Source organism: Delphinus delphis, chromosome X, assembly GCF_949987515.2.
Source record: "Delphinus delphis chromosome X, mDelDel1.2, whole genome shotgun sequence".
NCBI classification, from domain to species: domain Eukaryota; kingdom Metazoa; phylum Chordata; class Mammalia; order Artiodactyla; family Delphinidae; genus Delphinus; species Delphinus delphis.
The window spans coordinates 12,885,415-12,909,461 of record NC_082704.1 but is presented as its reverse complement, the minus strand read 5'-3'; the positions used below and the strand labels follow the sequence as shown (position 1 = coordinate 12,909,461).

General features: G+C 45.2%; 2 protein-coding genes across 2 annotated transcripts in view; both read left to right on the top strand.

The window, feature by feature from the left end:
* LOC132418498 (N-alpha-acetyltransferase 11-like) overlaps positions 1-24,047 on the top strand; it is a 581,283-nt gene that overhangs the window by 169,596 nt on the left and 387,640 nt on the right. The gene's annotated exons all lie outside the window — the stretch shown is intronic.
* Positions 18,217-22,453, top strand: BRS3 (bombesin receptor subtype 3). Its single transcript, XM_060002740.1, has 3 exons — positions 18,217-18,650; positions 20,229-20,580; positions 22,040-22,453. The coding sequence occupies exons 1-3, from the start codon at positions 18,217-18,219 to the stop codon at positions 22,451-22,453; spliced, it is 1,200 nt and encodes a 399-aa protein (XP_059858723.1).

The following is a 24,047-nucleotide window of genomic DNA, read 5'->3' as shown; positions in this document are numbered from 1 at the left end:
TCAAGATGCAAGTTTGCAGTGATCTAGTGGTACATATTCAAGGAGGAAGTATCAGAACTATTGATATACAAGCTCAGAGTCATAACTCTAACTCCCCTTCACTCACTTAAGTCTTCTGAGGGTGGCAGCACATATGAGAATCCTTAGTTACAATTATTTATTTTAAAATTAACATTAACTTCCTAATATAAAGACAAGAGACTTGTCTCACATGTATGCATTCCTAAACTAGAATATGTCTTAGCAGCTAAGCTCAGTTCCATTGATCAGTCTGGGGAGCCATGTTAATTTCCTTCCTTCGTTCATTCATTCAACAAACAATTACTGAGAGCCTACTCTGTATAAAGTCACTGGAATAGATGCTGTGAACCCAGAAATAAACAAGATGCACATATTCTCAAATGTATTTGCCAAGCAACATCTTGAGCTCAAAGTCAAAATTTTATAAAAGGATGTTTATGCTGCTTCTAATTTCCTGAAGATTGAATTACTCATTCAATTAGCCAGTGAGTTCCCAAAGTGTTTTATGATGTGGCATTTACATTGGGAAAAGCATGAGAAAGAACACTGTGGTTATAGTTCTATTGACATAATGCTATATCTTTGAAAGCAAAAAATTAAAATAATAATAATAATAAAAGCAAAAAGAAAAGGAAAAAGGAACAGCCACCCACCCTGTAGTTTGATCAATGTGGTCACCATCCCCCCAACCCTATTTTTAAAGGCCATGACTCATTCCCAGGGTCTTCAGGTCTCCCTTCTCCCTATCATCCCAGATGATAATTTGACCCCCAGTTCCAGACTTAGCAGCATCTCCAGGCCCTAATATTGGTCTCAACCGTTGCCATACATTAGGAATCACCTTGTAAGATTTTTAAAATACAGATCTTAGGGACTTCCCTGGCAGTCCAGTGGTTAAGACTCCATGCTTCCAATGCAGGGGGCGCAGGTTCTACCCCTGGTTGGGGAACTAAGATCCCACATGCTGTGCGGCAAAAAAAAAAAAAAAATATATATATATATATATACAGATTTTAGGGATCCAGACCAGAGCAATTGATTCAGAGCCTCTGGGGCTGGGGCCTAGGCACAGGTATCCCTTAACATCTCCTGAGATGATGCTGAGGTGTAGCGAGAACTAAGAATTACTTAAATCTAGCCCAACCTGCTGGATTATGGTTGTGTAAGTCCAGTCTTTGTGGACCAAATTGTATAATTGGATTTTGTTAAGGTTCCACTTACTATGTTCCAGGTACTGTAGTAAGCACTTTACACACATTATTTTGCTTTGTCCTCATGAAGTATTTGAGTCAGGAGGTGGCTTGAAGGATGTCAGGGGGAAGGAAAGTTTTAGCTTTCCTCCCATCTCCATCATATCTCTGAAAAACAGCTCCAAATAATTATATACAGAATGAAAAGACACTGCTGATTCCTTGGTATTTTTTACACACTGTGACCCAGCTATTTTTTAGGCTGTCCCCTCCAACTAAACTGTCCCCTTATCTAAACTGCGCCTGAGTCACTCCTGTATGGAAATCCAGGAGCTGCCACTGCTTCAAAACAACCACGTGAGGTGGGTATTATCATCCTTATTTTACAGCTGAGAAAACCAAATCACAGGGCGCTGAAGTGATTTTCCCAAGATCACATAGCTAGCAAGAGAGCAGAAGCCATTTCTGTTCACCCACTTCACCAGGGCTGGGACAGTCCTGTCTTAGTTGTCACTGTATAGCCAGCATGTAGCCCAGCACCTGCACCTGGGGCATGATGGACGCTCTAAATGAACAGAAAGGCAGCAAAGTCATGCTCTTTACCACTTTGCACATGCCTTGTCCCAAGGTCCAGGCTCCCTTGTCCCTTGCTCTAGTTACTGGATCTATGCTTCTTCCCCAAGCCCAGTGTTCTACCTAGGACTCTCATCATTATGATCTGACTCAGCTCAGTGCTGGGTCTGCTGCTCTCTCCTGCGTAAAGGTATTGGATGTCAAAACACACCACACCAGAGCCAATGTTTTCAAGTGATTCAGAGGTTTATTTTTATACATATGTCCCCAGAACCAGGTGCCTGCCCACCCGCACCCTCTCTCTCTCTCTCTCTCCCAGGGACTCCTCTCACTTTCCCCATCCCTGGGTGGGTGGACCCACTGGTTAGAGGGCTTTCTGATGTTCAAGTGGAGGGAAAGAGAGAGAGCACATCTGGCCCTGGGTGGGGATACACACACACACACACACACACACACACACACACACACACACACAAACACGTACGTGATAGGAGCCTACCTGTAGGAATTTTTAATAATATCAGGGCAGTCATCACATTGCAGGGTTTGGGGGGGAGATCAAAAGAAGCAGGACAGGTTTCTTGTAAGGAAGTTATCAGACATAGTGATTAGAGCTTCCGACAGTTCCTGACCTGGCCAATGTGAATGGTTTGGTCAAGTGTCATCTTGCTAGCAGTGACTTACTGCGCTCAATTTTATTTTCCCACAATTCCCCCCTGACATTAGGTCACTGTGCCAGGGCTCTTGTAAGTATACTTGCATGTAGGTGCTGCTGGTTTGCCACACCCAGCTGAGTATGGAAAGTCCACCTGCCATCGGGAGGGACCCCGGAACAAGGCGCACAGCCAGTCTGCCCAGGCTGCAGGGGATGCGCAGGAGAAAGGTCTGTAGGAGTTCCCACCACCACAGGTAAAAGTTTAGTTATATTGTTAAGAGTTTTAGTTAGATGCTACACCTCTCTGGCTATTCGTGTGGCCAATTCTAAGACGTCCTGTTGTCCCAAGATTGTTTTTCCTGTGATTTAGTTGTTGCAGAAGGCTGAATCTCTACGTTTCCAGTACCAGCAGGTCTGCTGGGGGGCTTGCAGTTTTGGCCCCAATTTCTGCCTTCCAGGGGTTCACCAAAATGGTAGACTTATGGGACCATACCAAAGCTACTCAACAATTGTCTGCCTTCTTCTAGTGAGTTCTAGTTACTAAGGCCTGAGTCCCACTGCAGTGGGGTGGGCTGGGCTGTCTGTCTGGCCATGGAAACAGAACGTAGGAGAGGGAAAGATAGGGTCCTCCTTCAGGGACTATGATATTCTGGATGGGCCCTTTTTTGTCTTTTCTCTCTTTTTCTTTTCTTTTTTTTTTAAATTTCAAAATAAACTTAGAGAAAAGTTGCTAGTACAATGCAAAGACTTCTGTTTTCTTCAGTTGACACTAAGTTGCTGACCTGTTGTCCCCTGTGTAATAACCAGGTCTTTTATTTTTTGTATTTTGATGCTCTGACATCTGGGCTCTGGGGCCTTGCTGACCCTGGAGGGACTGCCCCCTCAGGATAGCCAATTCCTAGAGATAACAAACAACTTGTGGGTGAGGTCATTTCAATGGGAATCAACCACTCCAGAGTACCCCTCGCCCAACTCTCCACTCCAGCCACTATCCACCTGCCCTAACGGCCCCAGGGCCAGGTACCAGACAAGCAGGGACAGCCCCTGGAGCCCAGGGAAATTATTCCAGCTAGCCAGTCCTAAGCCTGCTTACACTGCCTTGCCTATTCCTTCCAATGGAAACCTCTTGTATGTCATCAGACTCTGTTGCTGTGGTGCTTCCCTCCCCCATCTGCCAGAGCCTCCCGTTTTGGGGGGAGAGGGGCACAGATACTGACCCCACTTCCTGCACCAGTTACGTGTTATGGTCATTCTTTACTTGCTGCTCTGGCCTTTACGCCAGGCCTGAAGTAAAGAAAAGCCCAGGGGTTGGCACCAAACCCTTCCAAGTGTCACCTGCTGCTGACTGCCTCCGGCCCTACCTGATCCCACTGTGTCTCCCTCATGGTGCCCCTCAGGCCCTCACAGACTAGGGCAGCTAGAGCACACCCAGAAAGTTAGCACATACCAGGTCCACCAAGACCCCCTACCCACGTTTGCACCAAGTCTGAGAACACAGAATATTCTGCAAGAAACCAGCTGGAGAAGGCCCCCGTTAAAGCATAAAGGCCCCACCCACCTGCAGGAGGTCCAGCTCTGGGATCATGTGACCAGACCACCAGCCATCGCCAACACCGAGCTAAGGCAGACCGCACATGCCACCCCTACCAGGGAAAGTGAGCTGCTCTCTTGGGGGCCTTCCGCTGGTCCCCGGGCCAGAGCCTGAGCTACAGCCTGTTCTCCTGGGAGAGTCACCCTCACAGACCTGAAGAGAAGGGCAGGAAGGCAAGAGAGGGAAGGAGAGTGGCCAGGAGGAAGGAAAGAGCTGTTGGAGGGCGGTGGGGGGGAGGACAGCCCGCGGGGTGTGAGATGCCAACGCTTCCATCAGGGATAGCCAACAGGGGCTGAGGTGCGGCCCCCTGAGAAGAGGCTGAGTCCCTCTCGCAGACAGTGCGGCCGTGAAGCAAACCTGGGGGCAGGAGCGCCCCTGCAGGCTAGTGCCTCAGCCTGACCCCATAGCGCCCCGAGTTAATGCTCCCCTTCCTGCCTCCCGTGCCTCAGCATGGGAGAAGGGAGGAGTAGGGGTGGGGTAGGGTCAGGGGAGGGAGGCCTTGCCCTTGGCCCCCAGGGCACACCTCCTTCCAAGTAGGAGTAGCCAAATAGTGGGAGACTCCAGGCAGAAGGGGTTGTGAGGGAATGGGACGGGGTGGGGGCGATGGAGACTTTCCCCAGCAACCAGAGAAGACGGTCCTTCTGAGCGGTGGCTCATCCACTTTTCCACTTTTTTTGGCTGCTTTGGGTCTTCGTTGCTGCAGGCGGGCTTTCTCTAGTTGTGGCGAGCGGGAACTACTCTTCATTGTGGTGCACGGGCTTCTCATTGCGGTGACCTCTCTTGTTGCGGAACACGGGCTCTAGGAGCGCAGGCTTCAGTAGTTGTGGCTCACAGGCTCTAGAGCACAGGCTCAGTAGTTGTGATGTGTGGGCTCAGTAGTTGTGGCTCACAGGCTCTAGAGCGCAGGCTTCAGTGGATGTGGCTCGCGGGCTTAGTTGCTCTGCGGCATGTGGGATCTTCCCGGAACAGGGCTCGAACCCGTGTCCCCTGCATTGGCAGGCGGATTCTTAACCACTGTGCCTCCAGGGAAGTCCCGTCTCATCCACTTCTGATGGGTTTTAGTTTTAGAGACTCTGATAAAATGGGACAGAGATGAGAGAGAAGGAGGTAGGATGGACAAGGAGGGGCACAGCCCCCTTAAGCACGGCTGGCATCAGAAACGGCTGTGCTGTCCGGCTGGAGGTGCACTCTAAAAAGACTCCTGCGTGTCACAAAGCCATCATCCTTTCTCCACCTGTCCGTACTTTAGTTCCACCACTGCCAATTTAGTCCTGAGGTCAATACTCAATTACCCCCAGGCTCCTTCCTCCCTTGGGCCCTTTTCAAAGCCCTAGAGGACATCATCTACTAACTGATCCGTTTCCCTTATGAACCAGCACACAGTTTTCCCTCCAGAAAAGGTAAAGCAGGAACGCAGAACAGGCATTAGGGACTGCAGGCCCCCACTTGCATAAGGAGAAAAGCCAGAAGTATCGGTAAAAGGAGAAAGGCAGGCTGGTGTAGAGTGAGTGAGTCTGTTGGCATATTAGAAAAGGCCCAGAAAGGTTGTGCAAGTGGGACCAGGGCAACGATGTTTCCCTTTCTGTTCCTATCATTCCACAGAATACTTCCAGAGGTCCCTAAACAGGGCCAGGCTCTGGCAAACCAGCCTGAGCTGTCTTCCAGCCCACCTCACAAGGAAAGGATCACTACTGATGCAAATTTATCTACCGCAAATCACCACCCACACTGCTCCCTTCCACACAGTTAAAGCTCAAACATGATAGAAATGCTATGAGTAATTCTAGGCACCTGCCTCTGTAAAGGCAGGCACACAGCTGCTGTGGCCCAGAAAAGGGATCTCCCACACCCGCTGGTCCAAGGCCAAAATGTGTTCTCACTGTTTCTACCACAGTCTAGAGGACCAATATCAGAGTTCCCGGTCTGGGTCTTCACACTAAGCCTCCCTCTCATAGGGGTAACACCTAGGAAGGGGCAGCTAGCGTGGACAGGGCAGCAGATTTGTCCCTGCCGTTGCCACCAATTTTTTGACTAACACCAAATCTCCTTGTCTGGGCCATCCAACCAAGTCTCCCCCTGGGCTTCCTCCCAGCCGCCTAGTAAGGGGAGGATGTCTCCTGATCCATGCCCCTTAACCAGTGCATGATTTCTTCTACTGGAAATAGATCAGACTCTGGAAAAACAGAAAAGCTTGATGCTATTTCCAGTTCCTGGCCCCTGCAGAGTGCCTAAGGCAACTGTTCAATTTCAGAGGGGAGGGGTCTGCAGAGACCACAGGCACAGGGCAGCAGAGGCTTGTGAAAGAGGCGCTAGACCTCATGGGGCACCAACATTTCCTCCACTGTCAGTTATTTTCTCTGGACCAGAGCTCCCTTTAATTCTCCCTTTGGTCTGTGTTCTACCCATCGATCAAGGGGAAGATGACTCTTGACCTATCCCCTTAATAGTCAATACCCAACTGCTTCCGCTGGAAATAGATCAGGCTCTGGGAAAATAGAAAAGCTGATGGTGCTTCATGGCCCCAACCGCTGTAAAGGCCCAAATGCAGCCGCCCCATCTCAGTCTATCCAAGGCAGAGGAGACGGCAGCAGAGCCGGCAGTGTAGACTCAACAGGGCAGAAAGGAGAGTGGAGCAGAACGCGTGGAGAGTGTATTGATCCTTGGGTAAAGAGGGTCAAACAGTTTCGGAAAAGTTTGAATCCTTGTTTTCTGGCTTTTGCTTTTAACCTCCTGAAAGCCATGATCACAAATCCACCTTTCTAGTCTGTTGAGTCACTGCCAAAAATTCAAGGATTAGTCTTGGTTTATTAGTTTTAGAACCTGAGAGAGATAGTGTCCCCTTGCCCATAGTAAATTCAGCTGAAAGAGTAAAGCATTGCCTAAATCCCTTACCCTAGCCCTGTAAAGGCCCTAACACAGTTGTTTTATTTACAAGGGAGCTAAAGAATGGGTTGAGGCAGACAGCTCCACATGCCAGGCCCGTGAGAAGCGGAGTCTTGACTCTCGAGGACTCTGGAGCAGCTGTGTTGGCGAGTCATTGTTTCAGGCTCTCCGACTTCTCCCCCTTCCGTACTCAGGATTCTTGTCACCACATAATCTATTCAAAGTCTTCCAAGAGATCGTCTTTGAGATGATGTAAGTAACTGCGTATTGATGTGCACTCAAACATGTGGTGTGTGTGAGAGAGATGTATAACACAGTTCATTTCATTACCCCGCCATAAAAATGACTAAGGCAGGCTTGTTATAACCCTTAAAGACAGGAAACTTCGAGGTGGTCGAGGAGAGTCTTGCTTTGGCAGCCTTTCTCTCATCCTGCCTCTGTTAACCAACCTCAGGTTAATCTGGGGATGTTCATTCCCTAACCTCACGTCCATCATGGACCCCCTACTTAGCCAAGGGCCGTGAGACTCAGAGACTCGGTACCTAAGTCCACGCGACCACCCTGATAAGCAGCCTGGGACGCAGGTGTTTCTCCCCAGCCTCACACCACGTGAAGGAACAAGCCTGCCCAGTGCCTCTGAGGGTGTGTCGGGCGTACTTGAATCCTAAACAAGGAGGAAGAATGAGAACTTTGGTCCGTCTGACAAACTGCACGGGAAAGCCATCTGGGTGAGGTCGGCTTTGGAGCGGAAAGGCCAGTTGTGCGGGGAGCGCCCAGCTGCGTCCTAACTGTCCTCTGCTGGTGCCGGGACCATACGCTCTGCCGCCACCACCACCCCCACCCCATGGAAGGGGCTGGCCCCCTTGCTCTTGTACATGCCAGGTGAGGCAGTGAGCTATTTTGCACAGCACCCCGCTGGAAAGAAAGTGGATAGTCTGAAACGGAGGAAGAGCGTCTCAGAAGTAACAAGAGAAAGAAAACGGGAATTGAAGCACCATCATGCCTTCACAAGGCCATGGCAGTCTGTTTCGCTGGTCAGGAGTTCAGGGTCTACTTCTTGTTGTTATTTACGTGCATCTCCAGAGCTTCAAACTATCATTAGAATAAGATCAGATGCAAAGAATGCAGGCTGTTGCCAGTTGAGTGCATTCAGAGCACCCCTCTTCTGGGCAGATCCCTGGTGCATGGGATAACAGTAGCAAAGCCGCCATGGGCCTGCTCCCTAGACCCTGAAGTCTATCGCCTGAGAGCTGGATGTTCTCGGGGTTAGCCCTGCCCAGGAAAGTCACTATACTGCTGTAGCAGACGCTAAAGCACTCCCTCGGGCCTGTGAGAGGGGCAGTGCAGATCCTGTCACATCCTCCATTCCTGGGACTGTAGGACGCTCAACTATGTATTCAGTTCCAACTCCCAGTTCATGTGACTGAGGACTGGCTCTGAGGCAAAGGAGTGTGTAAGGAGCTCCAGCCGGCATTCTGGACTTGGCTTCAAGCTCCTTTATTACTTTTTGTGGCCCTGCGTTTGCCTTTAGTTTAGATGGCCTTCCACGTTACCTTTTTCCTACCTTATATAAACTCGGGCCTAAGTCCTTCTCTTAATACTTTACAAAGTACCCTTCATTTTCCTTCCTCCACGGGGAGTTCTCGTTTCTTGGTGGAGGGTAGAGGTGGGTGACTCACAGGTTGGAAGTTACTGGGAGGTTCGGGAAGAATCCCTGAAACAGCTCGGGTCACCAATCCTTCTCCCTCCGCTTCCATGGACCCATCTTCTCTAATTCACACACCTCCCCTTCCTCCTACGGTCATTCAAGAAGCTCTAGCTACTTAGCTTTATTGTCCATTCCTTCTCCCAGATGAACCCAACTCATAGAAACCAGGCTAGATCCCGCAAGTCAGAGCTGCCCGCGAGGGCCTGGGGTTCCCAAGGCAGTGCCAGAGGAATCTCCACTGAAGAGCAGCCGGGTCTCTAATCAAAAAGGCCAGGTTCTTAAAGAGTAGATGTAAACAGCCCCAGCTGCCCCTACACCATGCACCAGGGATCTGCCCAGAGGAGGGGTGCTCCGGCAATGCACTCAACTGGCAACAGCCTGCATTCTTTGCATCTGACCTTATTCTTTCTTCCAGTTTGCCCTTATGCTTTGTCCTTTTCTGTCTGGCCTTAAGGATGAATAAAAAGAAAATAGACCTTGGTACTAGAGGCTCTGGATTTGAATTCTGGCTCTTCCACTTACAAACATGTGTGACCCTAAGCACATTTCTTTACCTTCTGAGACAATTTCTTCACCACTAAAATGCAAAAGCCTATCACCTACCTCTGAGAGCTGGCTCCAGATTAAACGGGATAACGTGCATGGAGAACACATTACAGCACCCAGCGCACAGTAGGCGCTCAAGTCCATGGTGGCTGTTATTCCACCTCCAATCGAGCCTCACGGAAGTCTGGTCGTGGCCAAATGTGCATATTCTGCTCTTCATATCTGAACCTCGCGACTCTCCAGCTAGAACACTTCCCTCCTCAACCACGTGGCTTCTATCCCCCAGCATCGGCTCCAGCAAACAGGCTTTTTAAAGTTGGCATGCCCTAGGAACCCTGTTTTGAAGCCCCTCCTTCCTATTTCCAGCCCCCCACGGCACTCCAACCAGCCCTGCTTGTACTGGGTGGGCCCGGAAAATGGGAACTGGAAAAGCAAAACAAAACCAGATCTTCAGACCAAATAAGACTTGGAGACAATGTGGTCAAAGATAAGATGAGGTATGGGCAGGTTAAGGTGATGTTCAGAAATGATTCCAGGGTCACAGCCAATCTGCCCTAGTACACCCCTTAGGTGTGGTTCAGTGCACCTCTTAAGGGACAAGGTGTGTCTCGGGTGTTTTTAAAGGAGCCAAGCTAATCCAGACACCCACTTTAATTCTCTCAACCACAGGTGTAGTGTGGTGGCTGTACCCCTAAATTGTCAACCAAAATACAGAAGAAGGCTCCCAGAGTATCTGGTCTGAGATTGTGGAGAGGGGATCTGACGCCATCGCTCTTCAGCTAAAACATTGAAATAACTTCTTATTGAAATGACTTCTTATTGCCTCTCAAATGAAGTTCAGCCTCAGACCACAGCATTCAAATGTTTTTCACAAGTTAACCTCAACCTACCTTGACAGGCTTATCACCTTGCTTCCTTTCCACCCATACTTCAGCCAAACTGGACTGTTTATTCCCTGAACATGCCCATGTACACTCCCACCCCTGTGTCTTTGCTGTTTATCTTATTATTTTTATTGCAGAGTTTTGGTGTTTTTTTTTTATTGGAGTATAGTTGATCTACAATGTTATGTTAGTTTCAGGTGTACAGCAAAGTGATTCAGTTGTACATACATACATATATATATATATTTTTTCAGATTCTTTTCCCTTATAGGTTATTACAAGATATTGAATATAGTTCCCTGTGCTATACAGTAGGTCCTTGTTGGTTGTCTGTTTTATATAGTGTATACATGTTAATCCCAAACTCCTAATTTATCCCTCCCCCTTTCCCCTTTCCCCTGTTTATTTTTATTTTTGACTTCTTTCCCGTCCCTCATCACTACCTACTGAAATCCTCCAGACTCCCTCCGAAAAAATGGACTCTCCCATGAATCCTTTCCTGATCCCTCAGCTCTCCTCCAACGGGACAGAATTTACTTTCTATTTTGCTTGTGGCATGGATTCTACCTAGAGCCTAGGTGCTGGGGTTGAGACATACTGCGCAGTCTGGTAAATTGAGGGAACGGTGGTGGGGCTAAGGGCCTCTGAGGAGATAAATCCTCCTGAGGGGAGGAAATAACCAAGCATGACAGAGCTGCCTCAGGCACAAAGGCCAAGTCGGTAGTAGGAAGCCGTGAATTGGAGTACAATGCGGAGATTCTTAACTGAATCTGCCCAGCCCAGCCTCCCTGGATGCCTGCTTCTGTCCTATCCAGGGACCTATTTGTATCCAGGAAGGCTTGTCATGGCAGCAAAGGGAATGAGATCCGAACCCCCTCTTCCTAACACAGCCCACTGAGGTTCAAACGAATAAACCAGCGGCCCCCAAAACTTTTTGGCACCAGGGACCGGTTTCGTGGAAGACAATTTTTCCATGGACAGGGGAGCGGGGGCGGCGGGATGGGGAGGGTGGTCCAGGCGGTGATGCGAGCGATGGGGAGCGGCAGATGAAGCTTCGCTCACTCGCCCGCCGCTCACCTCGTGCCGTGCGGCCCGGTTCCTAACAGGCTGCAGACCGCTACCTGTCCGCGGCCTGGAGGTTGGGAACCCCTGGCATAAACGATGTCTAATGGCCTGGAGTGGTCCCAGATGAGGTCAGATTGCTGAGAAGGAGCGAGGAGGGTGCTCTGAGAGGAGGCTTTCCATAAAAGGGGAATGTGGACAGGCTCTCAGAGTCCAGATCATTGGAGGGCATCTGGTTCAGGACACGCAGACATTCTGGATATCCTGTGGGTGCTCCTCAAAAGGAAAGAGCTGCACCCAAGCCGCTAAAGGGTTAGAATCCTCCAGGGCCCAGGCAGTCTTTCTTTAGGACCTTCTGAGCTGAGTCTGACAGAGTAGAAATGGCACCTTGAGAAACCATCTTGATGAGGATGGACCAAGTCAGCACTCTGTGCTGGAACCAGTTCAAACTGGTGGTTTGGTCGGGGCCACCTCTGATTAACGAGGGTAGTGGTTAGTAGCAAGGACTCTGGAACCAGCTACCTGGGTTCAACAGCTTTCTCATATGTAAATGGGGAGAACTGAATCGGTCAACCGAGAGCAGCAAATGGGACCACCTTGTTGTTAACAGCTGTGAAGTCCATTTCAAGAGGCAAGATTAGGTTGCCAATAACCCAGGGGACTAGACCAAACTAATAAAGTAGACGACTGATTCGTGCATGTGTGGAAGCAACCCTAGAGATGCTTGGGTCAATTTAAGGAGGGGAACCATTAGAATTCTTTCTGGAAAAAAAATGAGTGTGTATGGGGGCGGGGTCTCAATGCCATTGTAATCTGGATATGGGAAGATGAGACTTTTTTTGAGGTATTTTTGACCTACAGCATTATATTAGTTTCAGGTGTACCACAGAACGCTTCAATATTTGGATATATTGTGAAATGATCACCACAATAAATTAACATCCATCACTATGTGTAGTTTAAATTTTTTTTTCTTGTGATGAGCAGTTTTAAGATTTATGGAGACTGGGACTTCCATGGTGGCACAGTGGATAAAACTCCACACTCCCAGTGCAGGGGGCCTGGGTTCGATCCCTGCTCAGGGAACTAGATCCCACATGCATGCTGCAACTAAAAGTTTGCATGCCACCACTAAGGAGCCCATGTGCCGCAGCTAAGGAGCCAGCAAGCTGCAACAAAGAAGCCCTGGAGCCGCAACTAAGGACCCCGTGAGCTGTAACTAAGGAGCCCGCCTGCCGCAACTAAGACCCGGTGCAACCAAATAAATTTACAAAAATAATAATAAGACTCAAGGAGAACTTATTTTTTTTTTGCATCTTTATTGGAGTATGATTGCTTTACAATGGTGTGTTACTTTCTGCTTTATAACAAAGTGAATCAGTTATACATATAGGAGAACTTATTTTTAATGTGCAGGCTTATCCTACCCTACCATACTGGCAGAACCTCGCAGACCAGTGGTGCTCCCTGGAGAGGGACTGCCGTGCTCGGTGGGGCAGTGGAGAAGACCACGAGGCCTGGCAGAGTGACCCGGAGATGGTAAGGCACCCAGTGGAGCAGCAACAGCGCCTGTGAGAATATACATGTTCATGAGCACACGGAAGACACTAGGAAAAACCTTGAAGAGTTAAAACGATTGCCACCAACTCTAGCACAACCTGAGTCCCAAACTACAGCTAAGACCCCCATCCTTAGGGGCTGCCAGAAATACTTGAGGTGGAGGACTTTGCAAGAAGCTAAAGATCCTGCGTGACGGGGCTTCCCTGGTGGCGCAGTGGTTGAGGGTCCGCCTGCCGATGCAGGGGACACGGGTTTGTGCCCCGGTCCGGGAAGATCTCACATGCCGCGGAGCGGCTGGGCCCGTGAGCCATGGCCACTGAGCCTGCGCGTCCGGAGCCTGTGCTCCGCGTCCGGAGCCTGTGCTCCGCAACCGGAGAGGCCACAACGGTGAGAGGCCCACGTACCGCAAAAAAAATAAAAAAATAAAAAATAAAAAGATCCTGCGTGAGCCCGTGTGTGTAGGTGCCCGAGAAACTGAGGTTTCCTGGTTGTGTCCTTACCTCCTCTCTCTCATTAAGTTCTTTGAGGACAAGTGCTATGTTTTACTTATCTCTTTATCTCCCCAAAGCAGGAGCCCTAGTCCTGGCAGAGGGCTGCAGGGCAGAGTGTGGTGCCCGGTGGGGCGGCAGCAGTGCCAGCGAGAGCAGCCTTGATCCAGGCACAGGTGAGACTCTTCCACCTCGCCATCCCCCAACAGCATCTAGCCAGGGACTTACTATTTTCTTCTCATTTTTCAGCTCCCTTGAAGTATAATTTACATATCATGAGTTCACTTATTTTCAGTGTACAGTTTGAGGTTTAATAAATTTATACCATCACGCAGACATCATCGTGCCACATCATTACAGAACACTTCCATTATCCCCAAAGTTTTCCTTGGGCTCCTTAGCAGTCATCCTTGCTCCAACCTCCAGACCTAGGCAACCACTGATGTGCCTTCCATCACCATAGTTTCGCATTTTCTACAAATTTCATATTAAGGAATTATACAGAGTAGCTGGTGTCTTTCATTGCATATGTTTGAGATTCATCCCTGTTGTAACACGTATCAATAGTTTGTTCTTATTTGGGATCAGTGGCCAGTCTGAACTCATGACACTTTAGTGCTAATATGTAGGAAAATCAACTCTCCCAAGTTATTCCAATCCTACGGTCAAGGTGAGAGTGGAATGATCAAAATGCATTTAATATGCAATTTCCAATTTGCAAGAGTCACCATTTTTATCTGGGACGATTCCCACTACAGATAATAGATCATGAAAGGGTTTCATGTTGCTAACTAAATAGCCACAGAATGGTAATACTTATGTCTCATAAAAAAGTAAAATTAATAACCAATAAACTGGATTTTAAAAATAATACTGTTCTTTTTTGAATTGCTGACTAGTAGTCCACGGTATGGATAAGTCACATTATGTTTACCCTATTGCTAACTGATGGACATTTAGGATGTTTCCAGTTGGTTTTTTTTGTTTTTTTTTTTTGTGGTACGCGGGCCTCTCACTGTTGTGGCCTCTCCCGTTGCGGAGCACAGGCTCCAGACGCGCAGGCTCAGCGGCCATGGCTCACGGGTCCAGCTGCTCCGCAGCATGTGGGATCTTCCCGGACCGGGGCACGAACCCGTGTTCCCTGCATCGGCAGGCGAACTCTCAACCACTGCGCCACCAGGGAAGCCCTCCAGTTTGTTTTGATAAATGATGCGTCCATGCACATTTGCGTTCAAGTCTTTGTGTGGACATATGTTTTCATTTACTTGGGTAGATACCTAGGAGTGGAATTGTGTGGCCTTTATTGACTTAGAGTCCCTTAATAGGGATTACGCTGCAGGAAGCTGAAAGTAAGCCCCGTGAAAACAGAACACGTGATTAAGGATATGTGAGAGAATTTTAGGAAAAGGGAGGTTACTGAGAGGTAGAAACGCACTACGAGATAAATTTATCTACTTCATAATTTGTACCTCAATATTTAGGAAGCCTAAACATTTTATCTGATGCAAAACTGCCTCCATCTATTATAATTGGAGACTCATTGACCACAGCATACAATATTAGGCATGTGTGGGTGGACAAGTACAGTGGTCAGGGCATGAAAGGCACCGAAATCTGAACAGCCTACATGGTTGTTCACTTTTTCGGAGCCATCAGTAATTATGACAAGAATTTGCTCTAAAGAAAAATTCCACTTAAAGATTCGAGTGGAATTTCTACTCCTTGTAGAGCCTACCATTACATAATTTGTATTTTTTTTAACCTGGTCTCTGCAGAGACCATTCTGAATAGTAGTCTCCTCTTGAAATATGGAACTATACCAATAAGGTTTTGGAGCAAGAAATTATGAGGGAGAACAGAGAACTCTGTGATGACAGGAATCACTATTACATAGATCTAAATACACCCACAAGTCAAACTTGTCCTCTTAAAATTGATCTAACCCAGTTAATTAATAACAAAGAAATCCATCCTGTTTCCCAGCATAAGAACATTAAGAAAACAAAAAAGGAAACTGTATTGTTGGAGACTTATAGATTGGGAATTCTCGTTATTCATTTTTCAGCTCTCAAATATGCAGACAGAATTTGACCTTGAGTCATAGGCCAAAAGTTTAACCACTTCGTTTTTCTCCCATTGGAAAGATCACCTCAAGCACCCTGAGTCATTTGAGCGCAGGTACCCGATGGTTCAGTAGATGTGGCTTACCCGGGACTGAGATTCATACGGAGGATTTTTGAAGTATCCATCACATCACAGAATTCCTTTTTCTTTAATGAAGACCTACAGAAATCTCTCTTCAACCTCAATATCAGGAAAAACCATGCTTCTCCTGAACAACTGGACTGTTTTCATTTTTATCCTATGTAAGTGGGAACCTGTTAGAAATGAAAATGCTCAGGTTCCACCCCAGACCTATCAAGTTAGAAACTCTGGACGTGAGACCCAACAATCTGTGTTTTGTTAAGCCTTCCTGGTGATTCTGACGCAAGCCAAAATTTGACAACATTAACTGAATTGGACTGAAACCAGGAAGACCAACTTTAGAAAATTGGTAATTTATTTGTTCAATGTCTAATACTTCCTTTTGAGTTAAAAGGTTACATTAAGGTTGTATTACAATTGCTTAATCTACAACCAAGTAGTTGGTTTTGAAAATCTAGGATGATAATATTGACCAATTATGTACTAAAAACAAACAAAAAGGGATTTCATCATCTTGTATAGGCTAAGTGCCCTGCAACTTGAACTACAGACGATTAACTAGACACGATTATGCTTTGTGCGTGAATTACAGGGTAAACGAAGTAGATATTAAAGCAGATGAACTTAAATTATCTATCACGATTTACTTGTTAGCCTGGAAATCTCTTGTTCTTTAGTTAATAAAACACACAGAAAACCTAAGTCCACGATGCCAAATGAGCAAATATGGCTCATTGTCAGGAACTGAGTGGTTTTTAGCTCTTGCCGCTTTCAGAGTCCAGAGGGAACCTGTTTCCATCTCAGCTCTGCTATGGAATGCTTTGTGTAACCTCAAATGAGATAACTGTCCCCCTCTGAACCTCATTTTTGCCTCTGAAAAAATTGGGGATTTGATTTCATCATCTTTAAGTTCACTTCCATCTTTGATCTGCTGGGATTCTGAAATTCTAGAGATCCCCAAACACCAACAGCACGCGGGACATCACTGCTCTCTCCTGACCTCTCCTGACCAGAGGGCAGAGGAAGGAGGGAAAGCACGCATGTGGTTGCAGCCTGAGGCAAGCGTGCCTGAGATCTTCCGAGTTCAGATCATTTTAAAAATCGCCCGCCAGGGTTTGTTTCTTACTAAACAATGCTGTGTGGCCATCAGCCGAGGTGTGAATTGGGGGATACTGCCTGCTCTTTGCTAAATGTTACACAGGAATCCCAGAGAGATTTTATCACTAGCTTTGTGAGAACAAGATGTGAACGGTATAGAGAGCCGTTTTCTGTAGAGCCGATCTTAAAGAGGCAGCCCAGTGTGTGAAATTACGTAAGGGTATATACTTCAAAGCTAAGGGGTTTGGGTTTATCCAAGCATTCCCCTTCCTCTTTCCCATCAAAAACAGTTATTTCACTGGGTAATTCAAGACCTGGAGATAATTTCATAAGGAGTGGAGGATAGGTGTGGTTTAGGTTGTTCAAATTAACCAGATAATTGATTCAATTCATCCAATTCACTCTCCCTGTAGAATTTATTGCACCTATTATCATCAGTAGAAAAAGCTATCTTTGCGCCTCCTGTTCATTGGCCAGCCAAATACTTTGCTGTCTTTCATGCCACTTCCCAGACTAATTCTGATCTGGATATACTTATAAGCACCTTACTACAAAAAGTTTCTCCTAGCTGAGAGATTATCCTTTGAATTTGATCATTTCAGAGAATATTCCTTAGCAGGTAATATTATCCAATGCCTTTAGACTGCTGGCCTCCCACCCTGCTTATACACGCAGAAATCACATACTTACATTTTCTGTGTCAAGGGGCATTTCTTGCTGGTACTATTGCTGGTACTAAGGGAATTGCCTTAATTTTCTGCTTCCTTCGGTTGATGTAAACATTATCTCCATGCCCATCACCTCTGGAGTAGCCTGTGGCATTCCCTCACTTGAAAAGAATGATTTTCATTCTTACAAGTCCTTTTGCGTCAGGACCTCCAGCTGGGTTCTGCATTATTTTGTTTTGGAACAAGGCAGGTTCCTTTTAACCACTTCTAAAGGGAGAAACCCTAAATGGCATTTACAAAAATATGTGGCATTAAAACAGACGGTCAAACGGTAAAAGGGTGTTTTATTAGGACATTTAGAGACAAAGCAACTGGTGGTTTGCCTGGATTTTGCATCTCTTAAAGGTTGCTTTGATACTGTGCAGCAGAGCCCTGGTAATACGCAGGGTTGGGAATTACCATGTGTCAGAGCTGGGTGATAAGCCCAGGTCACCTGAATTATTCCTCCTTGGAAGTGACATCAGCCCTATCAAAATGTGAATGATTTGTTGCCTCAGCACCTCTCTGATATTAAATCTAGAGGAGTGGATTCAAGTTTGTGCTTCAGGGGACACACATGCTTATTTACCCTGTAAAAGAGAGTGCACTAGACCACCTTCTGATTGCAGAGAAATGGATGAAAATTGACAAAATCTGTACAGATCTTCGTGGTTAGACATGGAAACAGAGTGATTCTAATAAACAATAAGTATTGTTTAATAACATCTAGGTAGTCCATAAGATTCCCTAACAGGGAAGAACAAGCAACTGCAGAGCATTTCCCAAACCCCCCTCCTTCTGTCATGGAAACGCCGGTAAAAGTCCTCCACCTCCCACACTCCAGTGCCAGATCGGTAAGCATTTAGCCAAGCATGCTGGGAGACAAAGAACAACCGAAGGAAAGGAGTATCCGGGTGTCTTGGATTTGCTTTCCATTCTGCTCTGTTGCTCTACCATCTCGTAACTAGACGTAGGCATTGGACGTGACAATCAACTACATTTGAACTGAGCAGAAGAAATATTAAAGGCATAGGCTTCAGAAGAAATGTCTCAAAGGCAGCCTCAGTCACCTAATCAGACTTTAATTTCAACCACAAATGAAACAGAATCATCAAGCCCTGTCGTTCCTAATGATACCACAAATAAAGGAAGGACCGGTGACAACTCTCCAGGAATAGAAGCATTGTGTGCCATCTATATCACTTACGCTGTGATCATTTCAGTGGGCATACTTGGAAATGCTATTCTCATCAAAGTCTTTTTCAAGACCAAATCCATGCAAACAGTTCCCAATATTTTCATCACCAGCCTGGCTTTTGGAGATCTTTTACTTCTGCTAACTTGTGTGCCAGTCGATGCAACCCACTACCTTGCAGAAGGATGGCTGTTCGGAAGAATTGGATGTAAGGTGCTCTCTTTCATCCGGCTCACTTCTGTTGGTGTATCAGTGTTCACGTTAACAATTCTCAGTGCTGACAGGTGGGTTTCTTTTCTCAGTTATATTTGCCAGGATGTGAAATTAGGCGAAAAGAAAGGAAAGCTTGTACGGAGCGTTCACTGGCTACTATTCTGCTTTTCTCACACTCTGTAACCTGGATGTAAGATTGAAAAATCGGGGGGCATTTTAAATAAAAGTCGGTGTAAGAATGTTAAAATTCCTGTGTTAGCATCGGACGAGAGATTGAAATTGTGTGCTTCAGGGATCATTTAATTTCTTTGAAGTGTAATTGTTTGTTTGAAAGAATACTGAACGGTGTTTTCCCCCTCGGTTTATTAAGGCAAATTATTCCAGGTGTAAAAGAAAAACAATCCTTTCTTTATACATTAGTGCAGCCTAGTGGTGCAATATTGTCAACATTAAAACATCAACATAGGTGTGAAATTGACCACATACACATTACTGTCTACTGGAAGAATGGTAAAAAGATACATGCATCTAATTTATTTGAAATGCATCAAATTAATTAATGGCAAGAAAACGGTGAGGCTCTCAGCTTCCTGGTAACTCAGTGTAATGTCATCACTTAATTGTATTTGTTTATTTCTATAGGCGTTCAATGACATTCTCATTTCCAGACATAAATTAATCCCGGCTGACTTTTAGAGCTCTATGGATGGAGCGTGTGAGAACCTCTGGCAGCCAGGGTGTTTGGGCTCTGTTAGGATATTTTCAGTCTACGTACTGGGTCTTTCTGTGCCTATTGTAGAATGATAACTGTGAAAGCATGAAGAAAAATTAAGCCTCCAAATGTTAAAAGTGATGCTTTAAAAAGCCTGTAAGAAGCCTGTAAGTAATCAATGCCTGGCAGTACCAGAAGGAAAAGCTTCTTCGGATTCTGGAATCTGAGAGGAGGAAAAGCTTTCCCTGTGTCTTTTATGGAATTTTGCTTTGACTGGTTTTATATTCTGTTTGAAGGCAGATTTACTTAAGGGCTGTAGATTTTAAGGTGGATTTGTCAGAATAAGGAGGCATCTTTTCATGGGTACAGGGTTTCCGATTTCACCCTTGCCTTGCCCTAAATCTACCTACAGATTGGATCGGCTTGGGCACGAAATTAGCACTTATGAACAGGGAAGAAATTAACCCTCTCCTCTTTCCTGCATAAACTCATGGAATTCTTTTCTAGGAAGGTTGATGACTGCTCTCTCACAAGGAAAGGAGAATTAGGTTTAACATCAGTCACATACATAAAAAGGAAGTCTTTTAGAACACAAGGTAATGCACAGGTAATGAATTACTCTCCATCACACACAAAATCGTGCCGAAAAATATTTATTTGCCCTAAGTAGAAGGTCTACAGGAAAATTATAAAAATTGCAAATCTGGAATATCTCATAACAGTGAATAAGGGAAAAAGTGATTAGCATCAGTATAAAATACTGGGATGTATTATGCATATTTGAAATCATAACCAATTCCAGTTGGTTAATGTTGACTTGGCTATATACATATGGTATAAGAAGATAGAACTGGATGACCACGGAGATCACTTCTAACTTTAAGATCCTGTAATTTTGATATTGATTTTTCCCTTTGCTATGATTATGTGTTTCTAGATACAAGGCAGTTGTGAAGCCCTTGGAGCGTCAGCCCCCCAATGCCATCCTGAAGACCTGTGCCAAAGCTGGCTGCATCTGGATCGTGTCTATGATCATTGCTCTACCAGAGGCTATATTTTCAAATGTATATACTTTTCGAGATCCCCACAAAAATATGACCTTTGAATCGTGTGCCTCTTATCCTGTTTCTGAGAGGCTCCTGCAGGAGATACATTCTCTGCTGTGCTTCTTAGTGTTCTACATTATTCCACTTTCGATTATCTCTGTCTATTACTCTTTGATTGCTAGGACTCTTTACAAAAGCACCTTGAACATACCTACTGAGGAACAAAGCCATGCCCGCAAGCAGGTATGTATTAATCAGGACTCACACATGAATTTAGAAGGGAAATGCCTCCTTTTGCACCCCTGAGCAATAAATACTTTAGCAGTATCGTATTTTTGTTATGGTCATGGGCTGTGGAGTCTGTCAGACCCAAGATTTAATTCCATACCAGCTGAGCAATCTTGAGTAAGTTACTTAACATCTCTGAGCCTCACTTTCCTCATGTATAAAATGAAAATGAGGTCTGGATGATATATATGAAACGCTTAGCATAGTTCCTGCTGCATAGTAAACATTCAATAAGTGGTAGGACTACTATTATTAGAAAGGGAGCAGCTCAAGTTTGGGATCAAAAATCACCCCACAGGATAGTGAGAAACATCACACAAGGTGAGACTATAAAGTGAAGCATCTTTTGTTTAGAAAAACACAGGATGGTAGAACTGGCAAGAAGCCATAACATTATTCAATGCAAACCACTTACACACAGATCAGCAGACTGGGCGGAGGGGTTGTCTCGAGGGATGCAGCGCCAATGGCAAGAGAACACAGTGATTCACAGAAGCTTGATTAAGACCATTGCAAGACCCAGGTGTGCTCTCCTCTCATAAATATGAACAGAATAAAAAGAATATTGGCAAAACATCGTTCCATTTGATTAAAAAAAAACCCAACAGGATTTCTATCTTTCTTGGGCGGGAGGAGATGATTCCATTTACCTCTTAACCAGTATGTGCAGAGCTCAGCACTTTTTTTTTGGAGCTAGTACATTCAGTTGCTTCAACAGTGGTGGTCAGGAGGCTAAAGTTGCGTTTTAATGCCCATGTGAACAGTTATCTTTGCTCTATCTGTGACTACAGGCAATGTTTTCACTTAATCTGGTTCATTTCTCTTATTAAGAGGTGCAGGTAGGATTATTTTCATACATGAAGGGTGGCACATTGATTTTTATTCCTTTGACTATATAGTTAGAATTCCTATATGTTAACAACAATTTTTGGTACCAATTTAGCAACTTTCATAAACCCCAGAAGACTATTCTAACCTAGTCAGCCTCTGCTGGTGCAGTGAAAGCAGGTTTGCATAGCATCTATTTCTTAATTAAATTAAATTTTCGATAATTCCACAACACTGCTTGAGATAATTAGAGACACCCTAGAGTATCTCAAAACCAGGGATGGGAGTCTCTGAATTAGAGCTAATCAGAGACCAAGATCACGGGTTACCATGTCAATTAACTTGCTGTATTCTCTAGCCACGGGCTGACTTCCTTTACCTGCACATTCAAAGGGACACCAGCCTGTTAACTGTAAATTTCTATGTAAATCTAGAGAATAGCTTTTTTAAATCTCTGCCAGCTAAATGTTTTTGATTGGGTTTTCGGTTGTTTTTGTTTTTTGTTTTGTTTTGTTTGTTTTGTTTGGGTTTTTGTTTTGTTTTGTTTTCTTGGTTGTTGTTTTTGCCATTTTTCTTCCCCCTATAGATTGAATCCCGAAAGCGAATTGCCAAAACGGTGCTGGTGCTGGTGGCTCTGTTTGCTCTCTGCTGGTTGCCGAATCACCTCCTGTACCTCTACCGCTCATTCACTTCTCAAACCTACGTGGACCCCTCTGCCATTCACTTCATTGTCACCATTTTCTCTCGGGTTCTGGCTTTCAGCAATTCTTGTGTAAACCCCTTTGCTCTTTACTGGCTGAGCAAGACGTTCCAGCAGCATTTTAAAGCTCAGTTATTCTGTTGCAAGGCAGAGCTGCCTGACCCTCCTGCTGCCGATACCCCTCTTGACAACCTGGCCGTGATGGGAAGGGTCCGGGGTGCTGCAAGCACTCAGGTGTCTGAAATTAGTGTGTCCGTGTTTGCTGGCTGTACTGTGAAGAAGGAAGATGACAGAGCCTAGCTTTTCAATTAAAAATAGTATTTCTCCTCCCAGCGTGTGTATTCGACTCTGAGCTGTGTGTAGGTGTATGGTGTCAGGATTTTTGTTGCTTGAGAATTGTGCTGAAATCTTAGGAGGGAAGGATCAGACAAACCATGATTTTCTTCAATCTACAAGCATTAACGAACATTATTGGGCTTTCTAAATAAAATGGAGCCCCACTAGGCATAGAAAGACATATCTGCGTATGTCAGTGGGTCCTATGAGAGGTTGAATAGGAGGTGAAGTGAAATAAACAAGATGACACTTAAAAATCTACTATGTTAGACGCAAGAGGGAAGAGACATGGGAACATATGTATATGTATAACTGATTCACTTTGTTATAAAGCAGAAACTAACACACCATTGTAAAGCAATCATACCCCAATAAAGATGTTAAAAAAATTAGGCCTATGAATAAAGAACTTCCCTAAAAAAAAAAATCTAATATGTTTCCATCACATCTCTGATGCTTATAATTTCACATATACTCCTGTGATTTGCATAACACTTTTATGTTTATTATGCGATGTAAATCTACAGATTATACTTTGCATATGAAAAGGGGCTCAAAGAGAGGTAAAACATCTCTTCTGCAGTTTTCTTAAAAAACAAAATCCTAAAAAAAAAACCTTCCCAGGGTTTGTTTTTGACTGCCCTTTTCCTTTAATCTCTATTCCATTAGAACTAAAGCTATGCAATGACAACGTCTTGGGGTCAGTGAGCATAAAGTACCGATTAAGGATCGGGGGCAAGGTGTTTGCCTTACTAGGTCAGCACTTACTGACTTAAGGTAGTTCTGGAGTTACAACTCCCATTGATTGATAATTGGGCAAAGTTATCTTTCACACATATTGTGAAGAACTTGCCTTCTTCATAGGCAGAATAAGTGGCCATGTTTATGGTGTCATTTGAGGGCTCCAAAGAAGGACCTCTGTCAAAAAACCTGTGAGCCTGCCAGTGTCTGAAATCCTTCCTTGAAGGAAATTCATTTCTTTCTGGTAAGCAGTGCCCTCTTTCTAAAAAATGCAGAAGTACCACATGAGATCCCTAACACCTGGGTGTGCAGTTATTGTCAGATCATCTTCCTGCTTGACTACCTTAAATCTGATGTGTGCCTAAATCCTGTAAGAGTATGACCTAATTAATCTCTGCCCTTGGAAATCAGAGGATTTTCTATCCTCTGCTCCTACTTGCTAACGCTATAAGCTTGCTAATAAATATTATTTCAAACAACTGTTGTCAATAGACGTGTCAGATTTAGATTTATGGTTTCAGAAAATGTTTTCTTGGGGGCAAATTAAAGCATATGTTTGGCACTATCGTTAGTTAAATTTGAATTTTCAAAAACTTGATTTTGGGGTGTGCTTTTGGTAGTTTTGAGCTTTCTTTAAATGGCTTGTGTAATTGTGAACTTTTGCTTAAAGATGTGGCTTGAAAAGGGGATATATATTAACACTAGACTTTACATTTAAGTAAAATTGGCTTACTTAAAGTGGGGGGGGGGTGTTAGAATTGTATTAGTATTGCTTTGGGTTGGATGTTGTAACAAGGGGAGAAAAATAAATATGAAA

Excerpts from the sequence above, each read along its gene's own strand:
- BRS3 (XM_060002740.1), top strand. The coding sequence starts at position 18,217 with ATGTCTCAAAGGCAGCCTCAGTCACCTAATCAGACTTTAATTTCAACC. Across the intron at positions 18,651-20,228 it reads ACAATTCTCAGTGCTGACAG|ATACAAGGCAGTTGTGAAGC; the intron begins GTGGGTTTCTTT and ends ATGTGTTTCTAG. Across the intron at positions 20,581-22,039 it reads AAAGCCATGCCCGCAAGCAG|ATTGAATCCCGAAAGCGAAT; the intron begins GTATGTATTAAT and ends TTCCCCCTATAG.